Source organism: Rhinatrema bivittatum, chromosome 8 (assembly GCF_901001135.1).
Source record: "Rhinatrema bivittatum chromosome 8, aRhiBiv1.1, whole genome shotgun sequence".
NCBI classification, from domain to species: Eukaryota; Metazoa; Chordata; class Amphibia; order Gymnophiona; family Rhinatrematidae; genus Rhinatrema; species Rhinatrema bivittatum.
The window spans coordinates 154,054,081-154,079,766 of record NC_042622.1 but is presented as its reverse complement, the minus strand read 5'-3'; the positions used below and the strand labels follow the sequence as shown (position 1 = coordinate 154,079,766).

The 25,686-nt window shown below is 45.8% G+C and overlaps 1 protein-coding gene across 4 annotated transcripts in view; it reads right to left on the bottom strand.

Moving 5' to 3' along the window:
* MUS81 (MUS81 structure-specific endonuclease subunit) overlaps positions 1-25,686 on the bottom strand; it is a 92,906-nt gene that overhangs the window by 34,643 nt on the left and 32,577 nt on the right. For 3 of the 4 annotated variants that reach the window (XM_029612173.1, XM_029612172.1, XM_029612174.1), the window contains 3 exons: positions 1,559-1,732; positions 609-761; positions 359-486 (listed from right to left, as the gene is read on the bottom strand). In XM_029612173.1, the coding sequence (XP_029468033.1) occupies positions 359-486; positions 609-761; positions 1,559-1,732 (455 nt within the window). The remainder of the gene's footprint in view (positions 1-358; positions 487-608; positions 762-1,558; positions 1,733-25,686) is intronic. The other variant, XM_029612175.1, reaches the window with a different exon arrangement.

Genomic DNA, 25,686 nt, shown 5'->3' with positions numbered 1-25,686 from the left:
AATTTAAGTACCTATATTCAGTCAGCTTTAGGAAACTAAAACTGAGGTTCCTAAATTTAGTTTGCCATTGATTCTCCTAACTTTAGGTGCCCAGCACTGGAAATCAGCTATGGCAGTCAAAAAGAAAAAAAAAAGAGATCAAAGTACCCTGTGAGTGCAGTGTTTCTTGGAAAATTCTAGATGAAGCTGTCTGTTTCAGCTCAGTCAAGACAATGTCACCCAGTTGGTCCCTGCCTCAAAGAAAAGCTCTAATGCAATCCAGAAATACTTCTACAGAAGAACTGTAAAAAAAATCCCTCATTCTGCATGAAAGGCAGAGAAATCTGTAACTTATCAATAGAAATTTCTGCAACTTTACCTGGCACGACCTGGGTTTGTTCCTGCGCTATCCACAGGAAGTCCCCGATGTGCAACTTCCGGATATCAAAATCCACTCCATTCTTCTTCAGTTCTGTTACAAGCTCCTGCTTCCTGTGACTCGAGCCACTAAAGAAAATCAGACCCAGCAATGAACCCAGATACAGCACAAGTAGCAGCAGTGCAAACTTCTCCTCTCTCTCCACCAACCCAGACATATACACTGCCCCCCACCACAGAACAGGTCTTACCCGGTGGTTTCAATGAAGTCCACGCACAGAACAATGTTAAATTGACCTGGCTCTAGGACAAACTCAGGGATGTGGTCATACGGTCCCTGTCCACCATTGCTGCCCAAAGGCCCGTGGTATTGATCTTGGAAAGCCTCGTTCCCTCTGCAGAGACTGAAATTAAGTTGCAGAAAGCACAAACTTCAGTTATAGGCTACAACTATCCTGGCTGGCAACCGAAAATCAGGTTTGCGACAAGGAAGGATGATTATCTGCCATGGAACACAGCATTAATGTCAATTCAACAGGAAGCCCCATGGTCAGTTGTCAGTGTTTAGCATTGCACCGCTGGCTCTGAGCAGAAAACTCCAGAGATCTCCTGCATCAGATCCAAGCCATGGACTTGGGGAGCCAACCCTGTATGGATGTTGTACTAATGTAAGATGTCATACTTCATCCTCTTTAGCAAAGCAATCTTACTGTGAAAAAAACCCTGCCTTTGAAAATCCCATCATGGGACCGTCACATATGAGAGGTTATAATGAATCTACATGGAAGATAGCCTAGTAAATTACTCGGTTAAAGGTTTCAGAGCCAGCCCAGTGGCTTAGAGGCAGTATTGTGCTCTGTCACTCAAAGGACCTGGGTGCGATTCCTGAGACAGCACTCTGATCCTGACAGCGCTCTAGAGGAAGCTTGGAAGGAGGGAGTCTCAGCCATTGTGTAGTAGTGACAACTATGATCATATTCAGGACTCAAGATTTATATTCTGGAGGGTGTTGCGATGGCTGGGCTAAAGTGAAATGGGAATATAGTAAAAAGTAAATTGGCCAAATGGAGACTGGTTTCAATCAGCTAATTGAAGAATGGAAGCCCAAAGTAGCAGGAGGAAACGACCAGGTAACTGAGAATAAACATTTTTTTTTTAATAGTGTTGTCATGACTCATCCTACACATATCCTGTTACTTACGGAATTCTGAAGCTTTCTGTCTCATTTAAAAGGGAGGTACCAGACAGCTGCTGATCCTTTGTAGCCATATCCCCCAGGTCCATGCTCTTCATCAGAACACCCGCTGCCACCAGGGCTTGTTCATCTTCCTCCAGCTTTTGAGCGAGCTCCAGCCCTTTTGCAGTCAGGGAATACCTGCTCCAAAGTAAGTTCACTAGTTACTAGTATGTAACTGGAATGTGCATGCAAGAGATGCATAAGTTACACAGGAATTTTGATCTTTCACTTCCTTCTGAGGATCTCCCTACCTCCGGCCTGATTTCTTCCCATCTGACTCTCAAGAATTCACCCCACCTCCTTCTCCCCATTTTATCAGGAAAAGTTGCTTACCTGTAACCTTTGGTCTTCAATGACAGCAGGACAAGTCAGTCATACTTGTGGATGATATCATCTGATGGCATAAGGATGGAAGTGCCCAAGCTCTGAAGTAAAGTTTTTGCTCTACTAAGTACATGCAGTGTGTCAATTACACTTTTGGGGGACTCCCAGTCTGCAGGTTGTCTCACAGTCCCTACCTCTCCAACTCTCCTAGTCAACCCACCAAATAGGTGGTTGAGTTATCTAAAAAAAATAATTTTTTTTTAAACCTTAAAAAAGATTTCTTATTTCTTCAATGGTGGCTGTCCCCCAGGTTAGCTGCCAAGGCGGCCCTGGCTCTCATATTGTGGGCTTGACATGGCCCTGCTGAGATAAGTCTGCCTTCTCATAGGAGACAGATACACAGCCTGAGATTAAATTAGCGATGGTGCATTATGGTGACAGGCATTCCAGGTCTTATGGGTTCATAAGAGACGGAGCTGTGAAACTTTTCTGAAATTTTGGATCTTCTTAGATAAAAGGATAAAGCTTCTCCACAATCTAAAGTGTATAATGCTGATTCAGCATAGTGTTCATGAGGTCTAGAAAAAAATATAGGATGATGGCTATTGTGGTGTTAATTGTGGCTGTCTGATCAACTGATTTTTACAGTTAGCAAATCTTGCTTGAGCCCAAGGTTTGCCACTCCTATCTAATGGAAGAAAAAGATGAAACTCTTCCAATAATGGATTCCAGGAGGAGAGAAAAGCCCTCTGCAGAGGCTGCATATGTGCAAATGCCCAATGCATTAATTCCAATGTCTATGTCAGAGAACTCAGGACCTGTAAATAGTCCCAGATCCTGGACACTGAAAGCTCTAGCAGATGCTGAATCTGACTTTGCAATATCAGCAATTTCTCTCCATGAGAAACACTCTCTCCGACAGCATGTCATACTAAGCTCCCAGATACTCCAAAGTTTGAGAGGAAACTAAATGGCTCTTTTTTAGGTTCTCAATCACAAAAAACCACCCAGCAAACTATTGTATTCCAGAAACCCTCACAAAGTGCGACACACACACAAAAACAGTAGGTTTCACTGGTCAAAATTTTCACTTTTAAATTATAACCACATATATAGCAATGCTCATGTGTTGTTTGTAGGACCCACACTCCATGAGTTTGTCTTTAAATCAAACTCATACTGGTTGATGGTGCATTTACTTCAACCAGTATGAGTCTTTTTTAGGTTCACCACCTATCCTAGAAACTTCAAGCACATTGTTACCTTTTCTACTGATTGTCGACAGAGGTCCTCTAATTTCCCACAAATGAGCCAGTTGTCCAGACATGGATGCACACCCTCCTTTTGAAATGCGGCTGCCACCACCACGATCACCTTGGTGAAAGTACACGGAGCCGTCGCCAGCCAAAGGGAAGGGGGCTTGAAACTGAAAATGTTCCCTTAGGACTATGAACCTCAGGAATCTCTGGTGCTCTGATATAATGGCTATGTGCAGATACACCTCTGTCAAGTCAAAAAATATCAAGAATTCTCCCTTGTGTACCGCCACTATGACGGACCTCAAAGTCTCCATTTGGAAATGGGGAACCTTGAGTTTCACGAACCTGCCCGCAACTAGCGCGGGCAGGCCCCCTACCTTTGCAGCCAGTCGGGCCGCTGACGCTGTACCCCCTAACGCAGAGGTCCACTGCCATCCTCCGCGGTCTGGAGACCGCGGCAGGGCTGAGCCACTGGGAACCTTCCCACGTGGCTGGGACCGCCGCTGCTGTGGCTGGAGTTGCTCCTGCTTCTGTCTTTGCGCTGCCGGGGTCCTTAGATGGCATTCGGTGTCCTTCTTCAGTCTTCGCGGCTGGAGCCGCTCCTGAGGTTCTCAGACGGCAGGGAGCCATCCTCACCACTGCCAGGGTCCTTCAGCCGGCAGGGAAGCTGTCCCTGCAGCCTACAGCCTGCCTTCCTTCTTCGCGGCAGGGAGCTGCTCCTGCAGCCTGTTCTTCTCCCATCTTGGGCCCTCCATGTGGCAGGGCTGCCACCAACGACCCTGCTCTTCTTCTTGCCTTCCTAAGGTGCGGGGGCGCACCTCTCCTCTGTATTGAAAGGGCCAGCCAGGTGTAGTCCCCTGCAAGCTCCACCCCGGGCGTAGTCCTCTTCAACCCTATAAAGGGGGCCCTTTGCCAGTCCAGCTTTGCCTTCGCAAGGAGTTAGACGCTCTTGGGATCTTCCTGTCCTTCACTCCAGGAGTCTTCGTTGTTCCATCGCTTCAAGGTCCTGTGTTTCCTATTCTTCATGTGAGCTCCTTGTCTAGTCCTGGTGTCCATGTTCCAGTCCAGATGTCCGCCTTCTGTTCCTGATGTCCATGGTCAATCTTGTTGTCTGTCTTCCAGTTCCTGATGTCCGTGATCCAGTCCAGATGTTAATCTCCTGTTCCTAATGTCCGTGATGTTCTTCTCCTATTCCTGAAGTCCGTGTTCCAGTCCAGATGTCCGCCCTCCGTTCCTGATATCCTGAACCCAGGTTCCTCGTCACCACCTTCCTGGCGTACCATGTCGTGGTCCACGACCAGCCCCACGGGCGGGCTGAGTAGGGCGCCTCATGGTACAATGCCTTCTTCACTACCACAGCTCAAGCCTCCGGGAGACTTCCACTTGAATCCTTGTCCCTGGTCTATGGAGTTCCTTGCTCTTGCTCCATCCATGTCAAAGACTCTGCCACAACCTGTGCTGTGCTAGCGTGGTCCGCGACCAGCCACTGGCGGCTGTGTAGGGCACGCCCCGGTGCAAGCCTCTTCAGTTTCTGGGACATGTTCCTCTCATTACTCCACTATCTCGTCTAGAGTCTACATCGGTCACAGCGTGGTCCACGATCAGCCCCGCAGGTGGGCTGTGTAGGGCGCACTGCATCACAGACTCAATCCAGCTCTTGAACCTCGCTCCTGACCCCTTGTCTTCAGAACCTCATCCAAGTTCCTATGTCTTCACCTGAGTCTTCGTCCAAGTACCTATGTCTTCGCCTGAATCTCCATGTTCCAGTCTTCGTTTGCCCCTGGCCTCCATCCGGCCTGCCGCTTCTTGCCATTACCCAGCGGCAGGTCCAAAAGGGCTTGGAATGGTCGGAGGACTGTTCAAAAGACCACCATTGCATTGTCGGTCTTCCCGAAGCATGCAGATCCGGTGGAGGGTCAGTACCTTCAGTCATCCTTGTCTTCACTCCAGCCTTGTCCCTGCTCCAGATTCCATCGTCTATCTTCATTCCAGCCTCGCTACTGTCCAGCCCATGCTCGGGCATGCCTCGTCTGCCTCAGCACCTCTTCGAAGTTCCTCTGGGGACGAGCCGTGGTCCAAGAACACACAATCCCTGGGAAGTGGAACCGCTCTCCTAGCACTTCATAACATTGAGAGCTGCATTTACCTTCTTTAAATCCAATATCGGCCGAATTTCCCTTCCTTTTTTTTTTTCTTTGGAACCAAGAAATAGATGGAATATAGGAAAATTGGCTCTCCCTCTTTGTAAACTTGCCTCTGGGGAATTCCACAAAATTAAAGGCCAATTAACTCTTGAATTGAATACAGGGGAAAAAGAAACAGGATACTTAACTTAAATTAACCTCCAGCCACATTGAGCATGTTCAGGGTCTAAGCCAACAGACTCAGGCCACATCAAGCGTGTTCAGAGTCTGAGTCAACAAACAGCAAGACATCTCTGCGAAAAAGAAAAAAGCTGAGCAGAGGCCGATGCAGCTCTCAATCAGATAAAATTTCTCCCTCTTCTAGAGATGAGAAAAAGAATTCCCCATTGGAATTATTTGACATTCAAGGGATTGTGGATCACAAGATATTCATTACCAGAGACAGCCTCCCTGTGGCATTTGCTCGCCATGATTGACAAATGGGAGGCCCAAGCACACGATCCCTACACAGTAGGTTGTTTCGCCTTCACTGGACACTCCTACAGAAAGGTCTGAAGGCCCTGGAAACATTCCACCCAGGAGAAAGATGGATCTATACCAGAGCCCATAGGCCCAACCTTGCTCTCTCCAACCTCTCTCTCTTGGGGCAGCTTCTGCCATTGGGAACAAGAGAGGAGGAGAACTGACCGTTGCCTCGCCTCCCCCTCAACTCCCCTCCAGAGACACCATAGGCTGAGGGGATGTCCCAACATGGGCAAAGTCTGTAGTAGTCAAATTGCTTTGAGCATCTAAAACAGTGCTGATACAGACGGAGAGAGAGTAAGGACTGAATTGCTCTCAGACGGCAAGCCTCACAGATAGTAAGTTGCTTAGACCTGTTAGTCTCCAGTAGAGATGTGAATCGGAACTGAAATCGGATCCGATTCTGGTTCCGATTCACATCTATAGAGATGTGAATCGGAACTGAAATCGGAACCGATTCTGGTTCCGATTCACATCTCTAGTCTCCAGTGCCTAGCTCTCCTGAACTTCGGTTCTAGGTAGCCTCCTGCACGTACACCAACGCCACCCAGGTGTACGTGCACACCCTTCCAGGACATGCGCAAATAGCACTCAAGACTAGGTTGCGGTTGTACGCACACAAGTTCATGCGCAAATACGCATTCCAGTCTAGGTTGCAGATGTATGTGCTCAAATCTAGGCTGTGACCTTATGCGCACAGGTCCTTGTACATGCAACTGCCATGCGGCAAGAACGTGTGCACACGCCTATGCACGCGGGAAAAGAACCACCGCGGCTACCTACCACACAGCTAAGCAAAGCCTGCCTGCACCTTCAGCACATTTAGGTCCGAATCCATTCAACATCTGGCACCAAAAATCACCAAAGGACTAAATAGCTTCTCAACAGTTCAGGCCTCTTGATCAGCCGAGAATCCTTGGGGACTGGGGCTGTTAGCCAGCATCCCCCACTGCCTGTTCCACTAAACAAGCTTTGCACATAAGCAAATTAAAACTGTCAGAAGACCTCTACCAGAACCAGAGACTCCTCCTTGGTGCAAGTGCCTCTATGCACTTCTGCGGGACAGGGAACTGCCGGCAATAGTTGAGGAGAGGATTCCCCTGCCTCTCCCTCCAATGCTGCTGACACTGCTAGGGAATTGAAAATGGCCATCATTTCTGCATTAACGAGAAAAGCCTCAGAGCTAGACCCCATTACCCGCGAGGCTCGTTTAGCCGTCGGTCCAGCGCTAGGCTCCCCCAAAGTGCTTTCCCCATTAAGGATGGAGACAGAATTCAAGCTGTCTGAACTTAGGAGTGACCGTGAGTGTGCACATGAACAGCACTGTCTGCCTCGCGCCATTGCCACGTGGCTCGAGCAGCATGCCGCTATTGTCACCCCATTTACCTGAACCTCAGGAAACCTCCAGTGATCATTTCTAAAGCAGAAATCAAGGCCCCGAGTGATTGGCACAATTCTACTGCCTCCCGAGCACTCATGCTTGTTTTTTTTGTTTGTTTTTTTTTTTAATACAAACTTTAAAACTGCATTCACTTTGTAACTACCCCTGGAATAGAAATTCAATACTTCCCTGCTCAAATGAGACCCAAAATGCAGAGCTGCCAGCAGAACCAAAACTGCCTCGTGGGCGATGACAGATGTGGACCACCAGATATACACCCCCAAGGAATCTCGGAGTCAGCTACCATCAAGGGTCATCAACCCCCTGCACATCTGCCTCTAACTAGGGGGGATGGCCCCACCAGGACCTAACAACCCCTCTGGGAGGAAATGGAGAAAAGAAAATTGGTTCTTACCTGCTAATTTTCATTCCTGTAGTACCACGGATCAGTCCAGATTTCTGGGTTTATGCATTCTTGCCAGCAGATGGAGACAGAGAAAGTTTCCTTGACATTGCTTGATAAGCCCTGGTGCCACCTGCAGTTCCTCAGTATTGATATGTACCCAAGCAAAAAAAAGCACTTGTAAAAACTTGTAAAACTTATAAAACTCCTAATAAAATGTTGAATAAAAATCTGCATAGCAAATAAGGAGCACAACTGAGCGGAAGATTCTCCACCTCCATAAAGCGAATGGGTTCTGGACTGATCCGTAGTACTACAGGAACGAAAATTAGCAGGTAAGAACCAATTTTCCTTTCCCTGTACGTACCCGGATCAGTCCAGACTCCTGGAATGTACTAAAGCTTCCTAGGTAGGGTGGGTCCCAGAGAGTCCTGCCCGCAAAACACTCTCACCGAAAGAATGAATCTCCGGATCCCGGACGTCTAGGCAATAATGTCTCGAAAAGTTGTGTAGCGACTTCCAAGTGGCCGCCCGACAAATCTCTTGTGGCAACATCAACTGAGCTTCCGCCCACAAGGCCGCTTGCGATTGAGTAGAATGGGCTCTCAAACCTTCAGGCATCTGTCATTCCTTGAGAATATAGGCTGACCCAATAGCCTCCTTGAGCCACTTAGCAATGGTACCCAGGCCTTGGAAGCCTGGGTACCACATTTCACGCCATTCCACAAAACAAACAGGCGATCGGATTTCCAGAAGTCATTGGTCACCTTGAGATATCTTAGTAAGGCCCTCCGGATGTCCAAATGTCTGAGTTCCCGCACATGAGGAGAAGAAGCATCCAAATCTGGAAAGGCTGGAACTTCCACAGTTTGATTAACATGAAAAGCTGAGACCACCTTAGGAAGAAAAGATGGAACCGTCCACAAGGAGACGCCAGACTCTGAAATATGTAGAAATGGATCACGACAAGATAAGGCTTGCAACTCAGAAATCCTCCTCACTGAACAATTGGCTACCAGGAAGACAAACTTTAAGGTCAAATCCTTAAGAGATACCTTGCGAAGAGGCTCAAAAGGTGGCTCACACAAAACTCGAAAGACCACATTAAGATTCCAAGACTGGCAAACCCTTCATATTGGGGGATGCAAATTCTTAACCCTTCAAAGGAACCGGACAACATAAGGATGAGAGGACAAAGTTCTCCCGTCTACGTGCCTCGCAAGGAAGCTAGTGCCGCTACTTGAACTCGGAGGAAGTTGAACGCCAAGCCTTTACCTAAGCCATCCTGGGGGAAGGATAAGACACCGAAGCATGTAAAGCCAGGTCCCCTTTGGCCATACACCAAGCCTCAAAATCCTTCCAGACTCAGATGTAAAATGAGGTAGCATGCGCCTAGCATGCAGCAGGGTAGTAATCACCGGTTCAGGGTACCCCCTGCACCTCAAATGTCACCTCTCAAAAGCCAAGTCACTAAACAGAAGTGATCGGCCTGATCGAAATATATAGGACCCTGATGGAGAAGATGAAAAAGGTGACTGAACCTTATCAGACTGTCTACTGCCAAGTTGACAAGACTGGCAAATCACGGACGACGTGGCTACTCCGGGGCTACTAATACGACCTCTCCCAGATATCTCTCTATTCTGCGAAAGATCTTTCCCACCAGGGGCCACGGTGGAAACAGGTAAAGTAGAACTCCCTGAGGCCAAGGAACCACAAGAGCATTGACCTCCTCGGCTCCATAGTCTCATCTGCGGCTGAAAAAGCACGGCGCCTTTGCACTGTGGCAAGACACCATCAGATCCACATGTGGGCAACCCTACCTTTTGCAAATGAGCTCCATCACCGACTCCAATACTCCCATTCGTCTGAATCTAGAAGACTGTGACTTAGAAAATCTGCCTGGACTTTTTTGCTGCCCCTGATATGCGAGGCATCTATCTGGTTTAAGTGTGCTTCCACCCAGATAATTAACAGGAGTCCAATAGTATAAACATCCTGCATAGACTAAATGCACAATCGAATCTTTATGGGTAGAAATCCCTTGTGTGTTGGGGAAGACTATAGTGATAAGAGTATACTACTGTCCACCTGGCCAAGATGGTGAGACGGACAGTGAAATGCTAAGAGAAATTAGGGAAGCTAACCAAATTAGTAGGGGGGTAATAATGGGAGTTTTCAGTTACCTCAATATTGACTGGGTAAATGTATCATCGGGACATGCTACAGAGATAAAGTTCCTGGATGGAATAAATGACAGTTTTATGGAGCAATTGGTTCAGGAACCGACAAGAGAGGGAGCAATTTTAGATCTAATTCTCAGTGGAGCACAGGATTTGGTGAGAGACGTAACGGTGGTAGGGCCACTTGCCAATAGTGATCATAATATGATCAAATTTGAATTAAATGACTGGAAGGGGGACAGTAAGCAAATCTATGGCTCTCGTGCTAAACTTTCAAAAGGGAAACTTTGATAAAATGAGAAAAATAGTTAGAAAGAAATTGAAAGGAGCAGCTACAAAGGTAAAAAGTATGAAAGAGGCGTGGTCATTGTTAAAAAATACCATCCTAGAAGCACAGTCCAGATGTATTCCACACATTAGGAAAGGTGGATTACCGGCATGGTTAAAAGGTGAGGTGAAAGAAGCTATTTTAGCCAAAAGATCATTCAAAAATTGGAAGAAGGATCCAACAGAAGAAAATAGGATAATGCATAAGCGCTGGCAAGTTAAATGTAAGACATTGATAAGACAGGCCGAGAGAGAATTTGAAAAGAAGTTGGCCATAGAGGCAAAAACTCACAGTGAAAACTTTAAAATATATCCGAAGCAGAAAGCCTGCGAGGGAGTCAGTTGGACCATTAGATGATCGAGGGGGTTAAAGGGGCACTTAGAGAAGATAAGGCCATCGCGGAAAGATGAAACAATTTTTTTGCTTCGGTGTTTACTGAAGAGGATGTTGGGGAGATACCCATTCCAGAGGAGGTTTTCATGGGTAATGATTCAGAAGGACTAAATCAAATCATGGTTAACCTAGAAGATGTGGTAGGCCTGATTGACAAACTGAAGAGTAGTAAATCACCTGTCAATCAGGTTCTATCCCCTTTATCATTTTGGTTACCCTCCTCTGTACCTTCTCCATCGCAACTATATCTTTTTTGAGATGCGGCGACCAGAATTGTACACAGTATTCAAGGTGCAGTCTCACCATGAAGCGATGCAGAGGCATTATGACATTTTCCGTTTTATTCACAATGCCCTTTCTAATAATTCCCAACATTCTGTTTACTTTTTGGGCTGTCACAGCACACTGAACTGACTATTTCAATGTGTTAACCACTAGGACACCTAGATCTTTCTTGGGTGGTAGCTCCTAATATGGAACCTAACATTGTGTAACTATAGCATGGGTTATTTTTCCCTATATGCATCACCTTGCACTTATCCACAATAAATTTCATCTGCCATTTGGATGCCCAATTTTCCAGTCTCACAAGGTCTTCCTGCAATTTATCACAATCTGCTTGTGATTTAACTACTGTGAATAATTTTGTATCATCTGCAAATTTGATTACCTCACTTGTTGTATTTCTTTCCAGATCATTTATAAATATATTAAAAAGTACGGGTCCCAATACAGATCCCTGAGGCACTCCACTGCCCACTCCCTTCCACTGAGAAAATTGTCCATTTAATCCTACTCTCTGTTTCCTGTCTTTTTTAGCCAGCAGATTGTGATAAATTGCAGGAAGACCTTGTGAGACTGGAAAATTGGGCATCCAAATGGCAGATGAAATTTATTGTGGATAAGTGCAAGGTGATGCATATAGGGAAAAATAACCCATGCTATAGTTACACAATGTTAGGTTCCATATTAGGAGCTACCACCCAAGAAAGATCTAGGTGTCCTAGTGGTTAACACATTGAAATAGTCAGTTCAGTGTGCTGTGACAGCCCAAAAAGTAAACAGAATGTTGGGAATTATTAGAAAGGGCATTGTGAATAAAACGGAAAATGTCATAATGCCTCTGCATCGCTTCATGGTGAGACTGCACCTTGAATACTGTGTACAATTCTGGTCGCCGCATCTCAAAAAAGATATAGTTGCGATGGAGAAGGTACAGAGGAGGGTAACCAAAATGATAAAGGGGATAGAACAGTTCCCCTATGAGGAAAGACTAAAGAGGTTAGGACTTTTCAGCTTGGAGAAGAGACAGCTGAAGGGGGATATGATAGAGGTGTTTAAAATCATGAGAGGTCTAGAACGGGAAAATGTGAATTGGCTATTTGCTCTTTCAGATAATAAAAGGACTAGGGGGTACTCCATGAAGTTAGCATGTGGCACTTTTTTTTTTTTGTGTTTAATTATTTTTTATTGTCAATCCACAAGAACATGTTCTTACACAGAAGTCATTTGATGGTAAAACAACATTAGATGAACATAGGTATAAACAAAGTGATTGACTGATTTTATAGCGAAGTAGTAGTACTGGCCCCACCCCTCCCCCACACACACAGATGTTCACCTTGGTTCAGATAAAAGCAAGAAACAAGCAAGTACTACAGATAATACACAGGATTCAAATAATACAAGGAGTACAAAAATACCAAAACTACAAAAATTACAAAAAATACAAATGCAAAAAATGCTAAAAGGACAACAAGGAAGACAATAAGGACGTTAATGAGCAGGAATCAAGAATAAGCAGCACCTCGAAACACAGTGTCCCGGACACAATGAAGACACACCTATTTTACATTCAAACACCATTAATCCAGCAGAATCCCATAGGACTACCAGATATAAGGAACAGTAGTATGAAACAAATACCTTGTCAACTATTATAAGGTGCTAGCTAGTCATGGTTTTGTCAGAAGTCATATCTGAACTTATTTGTCTAGCCAAGTATGATAGGGATCCCATGTTCTGTGAAATACAACCAGTCTATCGTGATGTATTGCCATAAGTCTGCCCAACTGATAGTAAGAAAGTATGCGTTAGAGGTTATTGGCCATAGTTGGTGCAACAGGTTGTTTCCAATGTAATGCTATCTCCACCCTTGCTGCAATAAAAACTTGCAAGACTAATTTCTGTGTCTCCTTCTTACAATCTGGTAGTGGGAGCCCTAACAGTGTATGCCACGGTTGTGCGGCCACAGGCATTTGTAGTATCTGGGATAGCCACTTAAACACCATTTGCCAGAATGGAATAATCTTAGGGCATGTCCACCAAATATGATAATAGGTACCCAAGTCTCCGCAACCCTTCCAACATTGGTCCGATATGGTTGGGACAAACCTGTGGAGCTGGACAGGTGTGTAGTGCCATCTATATAGCAACTTATAACAATTTTCTTGCAACCCGGCAGAAAAAGAGCATTTATGGGCCATAGTATATATATAGTATCCCTGTCCTGATCCTCCAGAGTCACCTGGAAGTCCATTTCCCAGCTGGATCGATATTTATGGGTTCCACTCCTTTTCCCATTAAGAAGAGCGTATATTTTTTAGATAACACCCCGGAGTGTAGAGGCATGCTTACAGAAAGTTTCAAACAAAGTACCCGTGGTCCAAATCGTTCCCATCCTAGTCCCCTTATGGATAAAATGGTATACTTTGGTGTGCAGTAGGAAATCTATAGAATCAATTGGGTATATGGCGCCAAGCTGGTTCCTTGAAAGAATAGCACTCTGCTGAATAACATGCTCCAATCGCTGAATACCAGCAGCCACTCAATGCATAGAAGAGCTGGAGTGTTCAGCGACTGGTTTGACCGTGTTAGTAAATAAGTGGGTCATTAATGAATATGGCTCATGCCCTACTAATGTGGACTTCCACCTTTGCCACACCTGAAGGGTAGTATTCGGTGCATAAGGAAAGTGTCTACAATTGCCCCAAGAGGAGCGAGGCTGCCATGGGATCGCAGAAATCGGGAAAGTCCCCAAGAGTGCTTGCTCTAGCCCCACCCATTGTGGTATATCATGTGTGCGATGTATAGCAACCAATGCACGAAGCTGTGCAGTGCAGTAGTACCATGTCAAGTTAGGCAATTGTAGTCCCCCTCTGTTTTTTGGCTGAAATAAAGTGGCTCTAGCAACCCTTGGTGGCCTCTGTCTCCAAATGAACCTACAAATAATTTGCTGCCATTTTTTGAGCATGGCATAAGTTGCTGCATCATTCCAGCATCTTCCAGTCCCAACATAGAGCTTCCTGCACGACCTAAATATTGTGCTCCTGTATCTGCTCCATCTGACTCTAATGTCCCTCCATCGTCCCCAAGGACGATGGAGGGAAAATAGCCCGTGATTTACGGTGTGTCCTCTGTGAGTCCTATAGTATCCCGGAAGCCTCTGATGGGATACACCACACCTGAGGGTCTGTGTCTACCCATGCAAGACGGACATCCCGCAACGCACAGAACCCCCCCCCCCCATCCCATGCAAGCAAAACAGAATAACTTCAATATGAACTAGAAACCCACCAATATATTAACACTTGGTGTCTCACAAACCACAATAATCCTGAGAAAATGTCAAATCTATCAGTAGATAATATACCAGTTTCTGAACAGGCATTGGGTCTGAATAGTCATGTGCGCTTATGTAATGTTATTCAGACCTCTTACATGGAGAAATCCCGGTTTAGGCGTGCTACACCTCAGCCTTTATCTGGCGTTGGGAAGCGACAGGTATCCAGTTGTCTGTGGAGTCTCTTGCCTCCCTTATCTGCTCTTTGCCAGCGAGGTGCTGCATCCATCTGCTGGGAAGTCTGTGCCATTTTGGAAGCCTGAAATGAAACTGGTAGACACGCCTTAGTGAAGGCCTCAGCGGCCTCCTCGGTATTGGTGATCCGGTAAGTAACGCCTTGCACTTGGAAAGTTAATCCGAATAGGTAGGTACATCTGTATTTAATGTCCTTCTTGCGCAAAGTAGCAGTCACTGCCCATAGCTCATAGTGCTTCTTAAACGTAACCTGGGAGAGATCTTGATAGATAGCCAGTTTATGATTACACCATATTACATTGGTCATCCGTCTGGCAATGGAGTAAATGCGTTCCTTAAGAGGGAAGCTGGTAAAGCATAACACAATATCCCTTGAATGTTGCTCTCTTCTGGGGCCGATGGCTCGATGCGCTTGTTCAAATCGGACCTCCGGAGCAGTGGAAGCAGGCTCGGGGGAATTTTCGCTGTCCTGCGACAGTAAGAAATTACATATTTGAGTAGCTACCAAGTTCACTTCCACAAAGTCAGGGGTCTCTGGAATCCCCCCGTATGCGAAGGTTATTCCTTCTACTTCTATTTTCAAGGTCTTCCACGTTAGACTGCAGAGCTTGTATTTCGGAGGAGGTAGCGACTTGCTGTGTGTTCAATGCATTAAGCGTGTCCCCATGCCCATCGATGTGGATCTCGTTGTCATCAACTCTGGTCCCGAGCGCTGCGAGGTCATCTTTGAGGTCGGCGACTGATGCCATAATCTCCGTCTTGTGCTGCTTTAGATCAGCTCGCAGCTCGATGAACCACTGCCTTGCTTCGTCTCTAGTGAATAGGGACGCGATAGCAGTGGGCCCGTAGTTTCCGCTGTGGCCGCAGCCTCCTCCACGTCGGAGCCCAGAGAATCAGCGCCATCTTGGCCTGTCTCTGGCTGGGCTTTCCCGTACGAGAATTGCCAGAGATCCGCGGTTTTTCTCTTCAAGGCCATCAAGTTTGCAAAGGAGATAGATCCTCTTAATTTATTGGTGTGTGAGGTCAATTTTCTAGTTTATATCCTCAATTCGGTGGGTTTCAGGGCTCGAGGGGAATAGAGCTCAGCCGCTACACGTCTGCTCGCATCGGCTGCCGACAGAGTCCCCCCCCCCCAGCATGTGGCACATTTAAAACTAATCAGAGAAAGTTCTTTTTCACTCAACGCACAATTAAACTCTAGAATTTGTTGCCAGAGGATGTGGTTAGTGCAGTTAGTGTAGCTGTGTTTAAAAAAGGTTTGGATAAGTTCTTGGAGGAGAAGTCCATTACCTGCTATTAAGTTGACTTAGAAAATAGCCACTGCTATTACTGGCAACAGTAACATGGGATAGATTTAGTTTTTGGGTACTTGCCAGGTTCTTTAAATCTTTTAAGAAAAAATTAGTAACATGTTTGAGAAATTATTTGCTTAAGTCGGCTGGCAATCTGTAGTTTTGCTATGGTTAGGCTCTGCAGAATTTTATGTGGATCAAGTATGTTTTTATCTTTTATAATGTTTTGTTTTTAAGAGGTCTTTTGATCTCTTTTTTGTGTTTATGTTTTTTTATGTTTTATTGTTATTGTATTTTTCTATGATCTTATTTTGTGGTGTTTTTTCTGTTTATGTTCTTAGTATTGTTCTTATGTTACTTGTTTTGTTCTTATGGATGAATTTATTGTAAGCAGCTTAGAATTATAAGATAACCGGCATATAGGAAAATTGGTTCTTACCTGCTAATTTTCATTCCTGTAGTACCACGGATCAGTCCAGACTGCTGGGTTATGCCTCCCTTCCAACAGATCGAGTCAGAGAAAAACCTGAAAGGCACCCCTGATAACCCGGTGTGCCACCTCGATCCTTCAGTATAATCAATATCAAAGCAGAATGAAGCAATTTAACAGCCAATGACTAGAACAACTGAACTTATATGAACAATAATCTGTGAACGAAATACATATAAAGAGTACTGATATAGACCTTCTGTATCTTGCTGTGTGCTTTTTTTTTTTTTTTTTTTCTTATTCTCCGCAGTCCTTGAAAGGCACTGTGGAGAAAAATAAGGAAAACGAGAGGACACAGTAGAACACAATACCCCTGGGCGGGCGCCTGGACTGATCCATGGTACTACAGGAACGAAAATTAGCAGGTAAGAACCAATTTTCCTTTCCCTTTACATACCCAGATCAGTTCAGACTGCTGGGATGTACTTGAGCTGCCTTAAATGGGGTGGAAACTGGAAAGTCTCGCTCGAAGCACACTGTTACCAAAAGAATCGACGTCCGGAGCCCGAACGTCCAAACAGTAATGTTTAGCAGAGGTGTGCAATGATTTCCAAGTAGCTGCTCTGCAAATCTCCTGCAGCAAAACACACTGGCTCTCTGCCCAAGATGCCGCTTGAGATCTGATCGAATGTGCCTTAAGACCTTCCGGCAACTGCCGCCTGTGACAAATGTATGCTGAAGCTATAGCTTCCTTTAACCATCGGGCAATAGTAGCCTTGGATGCCTTATGGCCCTTCTTAGGGCCACTCCATAACACAAAAAGATGATCCGAGAAACGGAAGGATTAGTCACTTCTAAGTATTGAAGAAGTACCAGGCGGAAATCCAATTTTCTCAACTCATGAGCCTGAAGAGAATTGAGATCCAAATCCGAAAAAGCCGGTAACTTTATGGACTGATTCACATGAAAAGCCGATACTACATTTGGCAAGAAAGAAGGCACCATCCGAAGCGTAACCCCAGAATCTGATATGCGCAAGCACGGTTCTCTGCAGGATAACGCTTGAATTTCAGATATCATGCTAGCAGAACAGATAGCCATCAGAAATGTAGTTTTGAGTGTCAAATCCTTCAACGTAGCGCGCTTGAGAGGTACAAAAGGAGGACTGCACAATCCCCGCAGAACCAGGTTTAAACTCCACGAAGGACACATTGGATGCACTGGCGGGCGTAAATGCTTGGCCCCCTTCAAAAAACTCGCCACATCAGGATGCCCTGCAAGGGAAACACCATCAACTTTACCTCTTAAACAGCCCAACGCCGCTACTTGTACGCAAAGCAAACTGTACGCCAATCCTTTCTTCAAGCCATCCTGCAAGAAAGCTAGAATGTGTACAATAGTGGCTTTGCTGGGGAAACCTTCAACCCACCGCACCAGGTATCGAAAACCTTCCAAACCCGCACATAAGTGAGTGAAGTAGAGGTCTTTCGCACCCGTAGCAGAGTGGAGATAACCGCATCTGGATAACCTCTCTTTCTCAACTACCTCCTCTCATAAGCCAAGCCGCTAGACAAAAGCGAACCGCCTGATCGAAAAATACTGGACCCTGACGAAGTAAGTTCGGAAGGTGACCGAGACGCATGGGGCCATCCACCACCAAGTTGATCAGGTCTGCAAACCACGGCCTCCGTGGCCACTCCGGAGCAACGAGGATAACTGACCCTTGGTGGGAAAGGTCTTGAGGCGAATAGTCCCACCAACGGCCAAGGCGGGAACACATAGAGAAGCACGTCGCGGGGCCACGGGAGGACCATCCCTTCCACCCCGTGTTTCCTCCTGTGACTGAAGAAACGAGCGGTCTTTGCGTTCAGCCAAGTTGCCATCAGATCTAGTCAGGGCACTCCCCACCGACGAGTCAGGAGCTGCATCGCCTTCCCGGACAGCTCCCACTCTCCTGGGTCTAGTTGTTGACAACTGAGAAAATCTGCCTGTACGTTGTCTACGCTGGCTATGTGAGACGCCGCCAACCGGGCCAGATGACATTCTGCCCAGGCCATAAGCTTGTCTGCTTCTGCAGCCACCGGCCAACTTTTTGTGCCCCTTTGACGATTGATGTACGCCACAGTTGTCACATTGTCGGATAGAACCCTTACCGACTGATGCTGAACGAGAGGAAGAAAACTGCGCAGAGTTAGACGAACAGCCCTCGTCTCCACTTGGACTCCTGGGTTGTCCACTGACCCTGTGCCGATCGCGACTGACACACTGCTCCCCAACCTGAAAGACTGGCATCCATTGTCACAATCAGCCACTGGGGATTCTCCAGGTCCTTCCCCTGTTGTAAGTGCTCTGGAACAAGACTGGTCCTGGCTGGATCCATGGGGGGGTAAGGGCAAGTGGAACTCCTCGGACTTGGGGTCCCAATGGGAAATCAATGTCCTCTGCAAAGGCCTCATATGAGCAAAAGCCCAGGGAACCAACTCCAGGGTAGACGCCATAGAGCCAGGAACTTGTAAATAATCCCACACCGTGGGCAAAGGGAGGGCCAACAGCCGGCGAACCTGAGTCATCAGCTTGTCCATCCTCTCCTGAGGAAGGAAAACTTGGCCCACCATTGTGTTGAAACGGGCTCCCAGGAATTCCAACATCCGGGATGGTACCAGCTGGCTCTTGGAGTAATTGATGACCCATCCGACCGAATGAAGACGATGCAATACTGACTGAACCGCTACTTTGCAAAGCTCTTCCGACTTTGCCCGAATGAGCCAGTCGTCTAAATAGGGGTGAACCAAAATCCCCTCTCGCCGGAGAGCCGCTGCTACTACCATTACCTTGGTGAAAACCCAGGAAGCCGTCGCCAAACCGAACGGAAGCGCCTGAAACTGGTAATGCTCGCCCAAGACCACGAAGTGTAGAAACCTCCAATGATACTCTTGGATCCACTATGTGAAGATAAGCCTCCGTGAAATCCAAAGAGGCCAAAAATTCTCCTTTGTGGACGGCCGCAATGACGGATCTCAACATCTCCATGCGAAAACTGGGTACACGAAGCGCTCTGTTGACGTTTTTCAGGTCCAATATCGGACGGAAGGAGCCCTCCTTCTTGGGAACCATGAAGTAAATGGAGTATCTGCCGGTCCTGCGCTCGTCCGGCGGAACCGGTATGATCGCTTTGAGAGCCTGCAACCGGCACAGGGTCTGAAGGACCACCTGCCTTTTTGCCTGGGATCCGCAAGGAGACACCAAGAAAAGATCCCGGAGCAGGCGAGCAAAATCCAAAGCATAACTGCATTCTATGAAGCTTAGAACCCAACTGATCCGAAGTGATCTTGACCCATTCCTCATGAAACCGAGAGAGACGACCTCCGATCATTGGAACGGAGGAATGGGCCGGCGCACCTTCATTGGGTAGACTTGTTTGCGGAGAATCCTTGGGAGGCTCCGTTACGAGGAGGCCGTCTGCCGCGAAAGGAATGAGCCCAAGCTTGGGACCTCGCAGACGACTGTCGCGGAGCATAGGACGGGGCTCTACTGGTATGAAAATGACGCTGACCACGAAAACTGCCCCGAAAAGAACTGAAGGGGTGAGAAGACCTGGGCTTGTCTTCAGGGAGTTTGCACACTTTGTTGTCCCCTAAGGCCTTAATGAGATGTTCCAACTCATCCCCAAATAAGAGCTTGCCTTTAAACGGGAAAGAACCCAGCTGAGACTTGGAGACTTCAGCCAAGCAGTTGCGAAGCCACAGGAGCCACCTCCCGACACCGAAGACATCGTGCAGGAGGAGGTACGAAGGAGATCATACAAAGCATCCCTGTGTAAGCCACCGCCGCCTCCATACGCTCCACCTGTTCTGTCTCTGCCGGGGGAAGCTCTTGAGTGGTGAGCAGCTGCTGCATCCAACGAAGGTTAGCCCGTTGCATGAGACTACTGCAGATGGCCGCCCTAATGCCCAGCGCCGATACCTCAAAGATCCTTTTGAGATGGACCGCCAATTTCCATCCTAAAGACCTTTTAGCGCAGCCCCACCTGTCACTGGGATCGTAGTGTGCTTGGCGATCGCTGAAATGGTCGCGTCCACTTTTGGAATCTTAAGAAGATCTAATGAAACATCTGGAAGCAGATAAAGCTTTTCCATGGCCCTACTAACCCTGAGACAGGTCTCCGGCGCATCCCATTCCTGGGTCACAAGCTGTAAAAGACTTGGGTGAAAGGGAAAATTTGCAGGTGGAGCCCAAAGCCCCGACAGAACAGGATCCCCTGAGGAAGGCTCCACTACTGGCTGCGGAGCCGGAATATCAAGTTCCGCTAGAACATAAGGTATCAGAGGTTCCAGCTCCTCCCAGCAAAATAGTTGGAGCACCCGTGGATCATCCCCTTCAACTGGAGTGGAATTGTCAACATCATCGCTCGTAGCCGCCACGAGAGGGTCGTGGGGCGCGGGATCTGGAAGGTTAAACAGTGGGGTACCACCTCATCAGGAGCTAGACGGGTCCTAGGAATCTTTGCTGGGGGAAAAGACTGCAAATCCAGAACTGCCTCTGCCTCCATATAAGCTTTATGTAGCATTAGAACAAACTGAGATGAAAAAGGGTGCTGTCTCTTTAAGGCACCTGCAGGACGCAAGGCAGAAGGAGGCGGAGGATCAAGCTCCACATCAATAGGCCTTTCAGGGCTTAAATTAGGAGGGGAAAGCTGCGGTGGAAGATCCCCTCCCCCAGAGCCCTGCACAGGATCGGAGCCCGACCCAGGTAAAATGGCCACCATTCCCACACTTATCGAGGACGGGGTAGGCCGTTGGAGCTGAGTTGAGGGATTCCTCCCCGAGCCACACGTTCGCAGCAAAGATAATCTTTTGCCAGTAACAGGCAATTGCAAAGGCCCTTCTCCCCCGGGGATGCAGCGATAACAGAGGCCTTTGTGGGAGAGCCGCGTTGCTGGCTCTCCACAGGCTGAACACCGCGATCCCCGCAGCATGGTAGGGCAGTCACTCAAAGAAATCAGCTGCTGAAAATAAAAGTATTTCCTCCGGAGGCCCGGGAGAATAAAGCAGGCTATGATTTTTTTTTTTTTTTTTTTAAATGGAGCAGAGTAAGCAGGGGAATGCATGTCCCTGGTCTTAAGCACACAATGACAGCTCCCTTCAGAGGAATGAAACTTCTCTGGAACTGTAGGGGGGGGGGGGAGGGACTGGCCCACCAGTAAATCCCCCCTACTCACCGGGTCTTGTAAACACTCTCCGGGTATAAAGGCTCTAAGGCAAGAAGCCCAGGCCTGCCTGCTATCAGGGGTGAGAGACAAAAACTGCCCTCCCCCTTTGAGAAGATCTGTACTCTGTTATTTGTATAACTGGCTCCTTATGTTTTACTTTTTTTTTTTTTAATGCAACTTACTAAGAACTGATCTAATCAAAGGCAAGTAAGGGTAGAAGGACCCCCTTCTTAAAATAGATAAGAACCAAATTTGCAAGGAACGGGGACGCAGATTATGTCTTCCTTCATCTGCTGGAGTCAGAGAAATGCTGAAGGATCGCAGGTGGCGCCTTTCAGCTTTTTCTCTGACTCCATCTGCTGGAAGGGAGGCATAACCCAGCAGTCTGGACTGATCCAGGTACGTACAGGGAAGAATGTTTTAAATAAATAAATAAATGGTGGTTGCATGGAATAACTTCCCACCAGAGGAAATGGGGGGAAAAATATAATTCAAAAAAACCGGGGCAAGTACATAGGATCTTTAGATGTTAAGACATGAGGGGTAAAGCCTAGGACCAAGTATTTTATTTATTTATTTATTTATAGGTTCTTTTATACCGAGGTACGTAAAGGATTACATCACCTCGGTTTACAGTGAAACAGTAATTTAGCAACCAGCTTTACATATAACAGTTTAACACAGTAAAAAAAAACAATTAACCGAAAAGACTTTACAGAATATGCTGATTTCATTAACTATGAAACTATTGAATATTAATAATTAAGTATTACATGGGAACAAATTAACTGTCAAAATCAAAACTAACGTCTTCTTAAGGTAAAAATACAGGATTAAGAGACAGGGGGGGGTATAGATTAGCTGTATGATGAAGATTCATAGTGTGAATGCTTGTTCAAACAACCACGTTTTAAGGTTTTGTTTGAAGGTTTTGTGGCAGGATTCTATACGTAGGTCTAGCGGCATGTTGTTCCAGATATTGATACCAGCAATGGAGAATGCGCGGTCTCTGGTGGAAATGAGTTTGATGTGTTTTTGAGGATGTACAGCTAATTTCGCTTGGTGAAAACTTCTGATAGGTCTGTTGGATGTGCGAATTATGAACTGATCAGAAAACCATTGCATCTCTTGGTTGAGAATTGATTTGTGGATGAGTGACAGAACTTTGAAAGTAATTCTGTAGGATACTGGTAGCCAATGTAGGAACATGAGTGCTGGAGTTATATGTTCATGTCGTCTTGTATTAGTGATTAAACGCGCAGCCGCGTTCTGCAGCATCTGTAGCGGTTGAATTGTGCTTTTAGGCAGACCCAGTAGTAGTGCATTACAATAGTCAATTTTAGGTAAAATTGTAGCTTGTAATACAGTCCGGAAATCCTGAGAATGTAGTAATGGTTTAATTCTTTTCATAGTATGTAGCTTGAAAAAGCCACTCTTAATTGTAGTCGAGATGAAATTCTTCATTGTAAAATGGTTATCAATTATGACCCCAAGGCTGCGGACGTATTTCAGTTTAAAATGATCTGTAGTTGAGGAAGGTGATTGAGGAGTGTTTGCTGTGGTGTTCTTTTGAGGCGTTATGATTAGGAGTTCAGTCTTATTGGTGTTGATTGCAAGAAAGTTTTCCATGAGTAGATTTTTTATTTCGGTAAGTGCAGATTCCCAGTTTTTCATGGCATTAGCAAGTGAGTCCTTGATCGGGATAATGATCTGGACATCGTCGGCGTAAATGAAATGACGTAGATCCAATTTCTTCAGTAGATTACAGAGTGGGGATAGATAAACATTGAATAGAGTTGAAGAAAGGGAGGATCCTTGAGGGACACCTTGTGAAAGATTTCTAGGTTTAGACGTATGTTGTCCCATCTTGACACTGTAAGTCCTATCTGTCAGGAATGATTGTAACCAGGATAATGCAGTGCCAGTGATGCCAATTTGAGATAGGAGGGAGAGGAGAGTATAGTGGTTGATTGTGTCAAAGGCGGATGAAATATCAAGTAGGGCCAGAATATAAGAGTGACCAGTGTCAAGTGATTTTAGGATGGAGTCTGAAAGAGAAACAAGTAGTGTTTCAGTGCTATGATTCTTCCTGAATCCATATTGTGAAGGGAAGAGTAATTGATTTTCCTCTAGAAAGTCAGTTAGTTGTTTGTTTATGACTTTTTCTAGGATTTTTGATAATAACGGGAGGTTCGATACAGGTCGAAAGTTTGCCGGTTCTGAAGGATCAAGGTCAGCTTTTTTAAGGGTCGGCTTTATTATGGCATGTTTGAGTTGCGTGGGGAAGACTCCTTCTGTAATAGATTTGTTAATGATGTTTGATATTGCAGGGGCGATTCTAGTAGGAATGGCCAGTAGTGTTTTAGTTGGCATGATATCCGTGGGGTGTAATGCAGGTTTGATTCTTTTTAGAATTGCCTCAATCTCCGAAGCAGAAGAATTTTCAAAATTTGAGAGTTTGGGTGAATCACTTTGGGATCTTGTAGGTGCAATGGTTGTTGGCATATATGGAGATGTAAAACGAGCCATGATATTAGATATCTTATCCTGGAAATAGTCAGCTATTTTCTCACATTTATTTTCAATCTCATGTTCTGGGTAGATGTTAGGTGAGGGGGAGATAAGATTAGAAACGTATTGGAAGAGAGCGCGTGGATTAAACTGGTATTGGTGGATTTTTGTAGAGTAAAAGTTTTTCTTAGCTTCATCAGTTGATTTACGATACTTGTGGAGTAGTGATTTGAATTTTTGTTGCTGAATTGAGTCTTGGTTTTTGATCCATTTTTTTTCCATTTTACGAAGCTCACGTTTCATATTTCTTAGGTCAGTAGTATACCATGGCTTTTTGTCTTTCTTCTCAGATTTGATCTCTTTAGTTATTAGAGGACAAAGCCGATTGGTGATGTCACTGGTGATTTGATGCCAAGTCGAGCATGCTGAGTTGGCATTCGAGAAATCTAAATTGTTGCTTTCTTCCGTTATAGCTTCAATTAAGTCTTCCATTTGGCATTTCTTCCTGAATTCAATAGTTTTGTTTTTAGGGTATGTCGGGTGGACATTACTATTCATTGTGCCTCTCGTGTCTACTCGGTAGTGGTCTGACCATGGTATGGGGGTGCATTGGGGTGGGTCTAATAATATTTGTGCATTTGTGAATATCACATCCAGTGTATGGCCTGCTTTATGCGTTGGGCCAGTTACAGCTTGTTTAAATCCCATTGCCTTCATAGTAGATAGAGTTGCTTCGCAGGCTGAGGTGAGGGGGGTGCGGTCAAAGTGAAGGTTTAAGTCACCTAGTATAATGGCGGGTATGTTGATGTTGATGTATTTTGCAATATATTCTGTTAGGGACGATGGGTTTTTTTCCAATATGCCCGGCGGCGCATAAATTAAGCATATTTGGAGGTTCTTTGATTTAAACAGGCCAATTTCTATCTTGTGAGGTGGTATGCTGGGTTGTAGTGAGAGTTTAAGTGACTTCTTTGTTGCTAGTAGAAGTCCACCTCCTTTCTTTTTGGGTCTTGGAATAGAGAATATATCATATGCTTCTGTCGGTAGTTGGTTAATCATGGAGACGTCTGTGCTTTTAAGCCATGTCTCTGTTATTGCGCAGATGTCAGGTGACTCATCTGTAATGATATCTCCTAATAGAATGGCTTTTTTTTAGTAGCGATTGTGTGTTCAGTAGGAGAATGGAGAATGTCATTAAACCCATGAATTGTGTAAATGGGGAAGTCATGATGGGAATGAGAGATCTGTAGCATGAATTGACTGTCTTTGATCTCGTTGTGTAGGCGGTGTAGTTCGAGTATTTAAGGACCGGAATGTGAGAGGCAACCATGATAATGGTAGTATACGCTTTTTAGTGATGTTTGATATAAATGTAGATCACTATATGTGCGAGTATGGGGAGGCTGGAAGCATGCTGGATGAATGTTGGAGAGACTGGAGAGGCTGGAAGAATGCTGGAGAGGCTGGATGAATGCTGGAGAGGCTGGAAGAATGTTGGTGAGACTGGATGAATGCTGGAGAGGCTGGAAGAATGTTGGAGAAGGTGGAGAGGCTGGAGAGACTGGATGAATGCTGGAGAAGCTGGAGAGGCTGGAGAGACTGGATGAATGTTGATGAATGCTGGAGAGACTGGATGAATGCTGGAGAAGGTGGAGAGGCTAGCGAGACTGGATGAATGTTGATGAATGCTGGAGAGGCTGGAGAGACTGGATGAATGCTGGAGAAGCTGGAGAGGCTGGATGAATGCTGGAGAAGGTAGAAGTAGTCTGTGATAATGCAACAGGTAGGGAAACTGAAAAAAATAGATGGTCTTGGATGTCTATCTGCCCTTATAATCTCTTTCTATTTTAAAATAACGTATCTAGATAATTATAGGTCCTCTTTATTTGCAGTGAA